This window comes from Nicotiana attenuata, chromosome 3, assembly GCF_001879085.1.
Source record: "Nicotiana attenuata strain UT chromosome 3, NIATTr2, whole genome shotgun sequence".
In the NCBI taxonomy this organism is placed as follows: domain Eukaryota; kingdom Viridiplantae; phylum Streptophyta; class Magnoliopsida; order Solanales; family Solanaceae; genus Nicotiana; species Nicotiana attenuata.
Genome location: NC_031991.1, coordinates 925,310 through 930,202, shown reverse-complemented (window position 1 = coordinate 930,202; position 4,893 = coordinate 925,310). Strand labels below are relative to the sequence as shown.

General features: G+C 38.5%; 1 protein-coding gene across 1 annotated transcript; it reads right to left on the bottom strand.

Moving 5' to 3' along the window:
• Positions 1,776-4,518, bottom strand: LOC109223181 (fructose-1,6-bisphosphatase, chloroplastic-like). The gene is made up of 4 exons (XM_019387391.1): positions 3,841-4,518; positions 2,904-3,128; positions 2,177-2,683; positions 1,776-2,087 (listed from the first exon to the last, which is right to left on the bottom strand). Exons 1-4 carry the CDS (start codon positions 4,261-4,263, stop codon positions 2,016-2,018), a joined length of 1,227 nt encoding a protein of 408 aa, XP_019242936.1. The 5' UTR covers positions 4,264-4,518; the 3' UTR covers positions 1,776-2,015.

The window sequence follows — 4,893 nt, the reverse complement described above, 5'->3', positions numbered from 1 at the left end:
TGCTTCCCTCTTTTCTCCTTCAACTTAGGACAATCTCTCTTGTAGTGACCTTGCTCCCCGCACTCATAACAGTGTTGCTTCCTTGCTCTAGACTTTGATCTTGCGGTTGACTTTTTCCTGTTAAAGTCCTTTTGTTGTGTTCTTCCTCTAATCACAAGACCCTCGCCCTCAATTCTGCTGTCTGGAAAGCTCTTTTTCAACTCTTTAGATTTTAGTGCATTACTAACATCTTCTAGTGAAATGCTGTCTTTCCCATATAGCAGTGTATCGGTAAAAGTATCATAAGACTGTGGTAAAGGATAACACAATCAAGGCCTGATCCTCACTCTCAATTTTGATATCCACATTCTTCAGGTCCATTATAATTGAATTAAACTCATTAAGGTGAGTTTTAACTGGTGTACCTTCGTTCATACGGAGATTGTATAACCTCTTTTTCAGGTAGAGGCGATTTGTCAGCGATTTCTTAGAATACAGATCTTCCAGCTTCTTCCATGCCGTTCTGCAGAAGTTTCTTCAGCAATTTCGCGAAGAACGCTATCTGTAACGCTCATGAAGATCGCACTCAAAGCCCTCTCCTTCAGGTCTTCCTTCTTTGTCTCTTTCATATCTTCAGGAAAATCCTCATCAATTGCTTTCCATAATCCTTGTAACACCAGGGACGATTTCATCCTAATCTTCCATAGACTGAAACTAGAACCTCCGTCAAATTTCTCTACTGCGTACTTTGTTGAAGATGATGAACACATCTTAACCCTAGATTATATGGAGAAACCCGAACCTTGCTTTGATACCAATTGTTGCGGAATATCGTGGGTTAACTAGCACACAATCACACACAAAGCAAATAGAGAAGAAAAATCAACACAAGGATTTAACGAGGTTCGGCTAAGCCTAATCCTCGGGGCAAAAGCAGAGAGAGTTTTCCACTATGAATGAGAAGAAAAGCACAATACAATCTATAGAATCCCCAACTACCACCCTTATATATAGATCCCAAAAGGTCCCAAACATATATGAGAAAGGTTTCCCAATTTGACAAGGACTATAGGTTTTCTTTTCCCAAATCTATTAGGTATAGGGACTATGGATTTCCTAAAAATACAAGGAAATAATTCAAGCCACAAATAACATGCTCACTAAGCACTTGTCTTTGGCTTGGTTAATCTGATAATCGTTACTCTTAACAAGTATGCCTTTCTAAATTTTGCGGGTGGTTTTGCTTTTCCTGTCTAAATTTATGTGAGAATAATGTGAAATTTATCAGCAGTGTTTTAAAGGCAGTGCTCGTTTGGTACATAGATACTGAAAATGGAACCAGTGGTTAAGGGCTCATAGCAATGTTGATGTAGTAGATCTATCAATGGGGTATAGCAATACGATGTGTTGAGAGAATCGAAAGAGATGAGGCAGTAACTGCAAAGGATCAAATTGTTGTCTACAAATTAATCATGAATCCTTTTTTGACTCGAGGGCAACTTAGGACGATCAAAAGCCCCATCAGAAAGTGGATAACTGTCGGAAGTAAGATGGACATTGTCATGGTTTTAGTTGTTAAAAATGCCTGCTTCAATATTCCATGCATGCAAAAACAAAGCTCAGCATACTTAGTTACTGCCACTACTAGGTTTCAGCTCCTCAAGATTTTCCCCTTTTTTTGTTAGTGTTTCAATTTACACTGTTTTATAGCATGAGGTTAGTGCCCTTCGCGAGTTCTGTGTTGGTTACTCTATCCTTTTATTCCCCAACAGAAATAACAAAAAGAGAACAACTACTTTAAGAAAGAGGATGACACATTTAAGGCAAGGAAAAACCTTTACATTGTTTTATAAATTGAATCACCGCAAAGCTTTTCAAGAACCTATAATAATTTTACTCATTGGTACCATCCTAGACTTGTGAAAAGAATTTCTTTATAGTATTACAGCTTCACAGTCTTGTCTTGCTTACAAAATGATCTGAAAGTGGTCACATCAAGACAAACTCGATTTCCACTTTCACCTTGATTTTTCGAATTAAGATAAGTACTTCTCCAACTTTTCAACTTCTTCTGTGCTTCCAATGTACAATGGGACTCGCTGGTGTATCTGCAAAGTTAGAAACAAAAGAAACACCAAATTAACTGACTGACATATTCTCTTATTGGTCACAGATGTAGCAGTAATTTGATTCTCACCTCTGTTGGTTGGATATCAAGAACTCTTTGGTGGCCATCGGATCCTTTGCCACCAGCTTGTTCCACAAGGAAGCTCATAGGGGCACACTCATACAAAAGCCTCAACTTTCCGTTCTTACTCTTTTTGTCTCTCGGGTAGCCATAAATGCCACCATATAGAAGAGTTCTATGGAAGTCACCAACCAAACTACCGATGTACCTAGCAGAGTATGGCTTGCCGCTAGGGCCAGGGTCCTTCAAGTCATCGATGTATTTCTTCAACTTGTCATCCCAGAGCTGGTAGTTTCCTTCGTTGAACGAATAGATCTTTCCAGACTTTGGTATTTGGATGTTTTCTTGGGTCAGAACGAATTCTCCATACATCGGATCCAAGTTGAAGGCAAAGACTCCGTTTCCCAAGGTGATCACAAAAATCACAGAGCTTGAGTACATGCAATAGCCTGCTGCAAGAAGGTTGCTCCCTGGTTGGCATACATTCACAATGCACCTCTGTTCAACATTGTCAAGCTGCAATATTGGACAGATATTTGGTGAATCGGTGGTTAACTATTTACATATAATGGATCGATTTTGGCTTATGCCAACCTTAGCAAGTAAATGGTCCTACTTCTCAGTGCACTATGTGTAAGGTTACCACATTGTCACAAAATCAAAACATGCTTGGCTTCATTAGCTATTTAGAGTTGTCTTTAGGAGGCAAAAGAACAATATTTAGTTTGGTGATTACCGTGGAATCATCTCCATGATCCGCGAGGCACTCATCATTTGGGCTGTATATTCCAAAAATAGAACCAGTAGAAACAGCAGCATCAATGTTTGATGATCCATCAAGAGGGTCAAACACCACAATGTAGTTGCCTGAGTAACTCTCTTCCACTGCCACTGGTACATCCTCTTCCTCCGATGCTATAATCCCAGTCCTTCCACTTGACCTTAGACAATTCGAGAATACCTGTTCAATCCGTCAAACATAATATTTAGTGACTTTACTACTATAGTGAGTAACATTTAGTTACTTAAATGGTGTACAAAAATAGTTGAGTGACTTTTCCGTTATTGTGGGTAAAGTTTAGTGACTTTTCTATTATACTGTTTAAAGTTTAATTACTTTAGTATCACAATAGTTTGGTAATTTTACTGAGTGAAATCAAGCCATATGCATTACAAAAATAAAAAGGGCAGCCCGGTGCACGAAGCATCCAGGGTTGGGGGAAGGGCCTCACCCCAAGGAGGCTATGGTGTAGGCAGCCTACTCTGATGCAAGCATCTGCGGCTGATTCCATGGCTTAGACACATGATTCTCATCATTTGAAAGTTCTAATTTCCAATTCCTCATGAAAGAGATGATTCTATTTCATACTTCTAGGGTAATATGAAGGAGAAAACATAGAAGGCGGGGTAACTTAATAAAGCAATATCTTTGATATAGTTCTAATATCAACCGGTCTTATTATGAGATAAATTTGACAATATGAAGAAGTCTTACACCATGAAGATATCTTAACGAATCGTAACAGGTAGGCTGTCTTATTTATTTTCCAGGATACTAATTTTACTTTTCATAGACGGTTATCGATAGTTATTTTTTAAGTGACATAACAGTGAAAGGACAAAGTACTAGTATGTTTCTATTGAGCTATAGGAAGAAGTTGTAACAAACAAACCTCGTTAGAGACAACATCAAGTTTCTTCTGGTCTTCTCCTTGAATATTGACAGCACCTTGAACTCCAGTAAGGTTAGAAATGCCAGATCTCTGAACCAAAGAAGCAATCTGCTTACAAGCCATAGAAATGCTTGAAATCACTATGGTAAGTTCAGCATCAATAGTCCCAGCTTGTTCTTGTCTTAATAGCCAGCTTGTTAAAGTTTGCAACTCATAGCCACTTCTTTTCCTTGTCTTTGTGGCTCCTGCTGCTGTTTCTATTGCCATGCACTTCACTCCTCCATTAAATGACCTTCTCTTTGTGCTGCTGCCTTTTGGGCATAAAAATGGAGTACCTTTTTTGTCTAGAGTACATAAAAATGGAGTCTTTTTGTCTAAAGCACATAAAAATGAAGTTGTTGCTGTTGCTGATGATGCTGCCATTGTGATTTTCTTGGAATTTCTTTTACTTGTGATCGCTGAATTTTTCACTTAAAGTTCCATGTTTATTCCAAAGATTTGTTTTTTGGGGCCTATTGTTATTTACTTGTGGGTAGGGGGTGAGAAGTGTAAGGCTGGAAAAAAATTTCTGTTAAGAGGGTCCCACTTATCCTCCTCCATGGAAATCTTTTCCAATCATTTGTGGTTAAGCTTTGGAAATCTATATATGACATCATCTAGGGGCTAAGAAATTTGAGTATATTCTTAGAGAGAGTTCTAACAACTTTCCATTGTGTATTTCTTTTGTAAAGATTAATGTAAAGAACCGATTAGCCCATTACAGAGAGCCCATTAAATGGCTTGTGACACATTGGTTTGGGCTTGGAGTATTATCAGCAAGATTATTTTCAGTAAAAATAGCACGGTCTAGTCAGTTTTCGTATTGGTCATTCAAAAATAGCCAGCGTTTACCAAGTCAATGAAAAATAGCCAGTATTTTGCTGCAACAGAGACCGGTCCAGCATAATATACTGGAGTTCGGTGCACCTGTGTATGAACTTCCAGCATATTATGCTGGAACTCCAACACACGAAAAGTTCCAAGCATAATATACTGGAGATTCGAGCACTTGTG

Coding starts and splice junctions, on each gene's coding strand:
- LOC109223181 (XM_019387391.1), bottom strand. CDS start 4,263: ATGGCAGCATCATCAGCAACAGCAACAACTTCATTTTTATGTGCTTTA. Junction 2,684..2,903: donor ATCATGGAGATGATTCCACG/GTAATCACCAAA, acceptor CCAATATTGCAG/CTTGACAATGTTGAACAGAG. Junction 2,088..2,176: donor TTGATATCCAACCAACAGAG/GTGAGAATCAAA, acceptor CTAACTTTGCAG/ATACACCAGCGAGTCCCATT.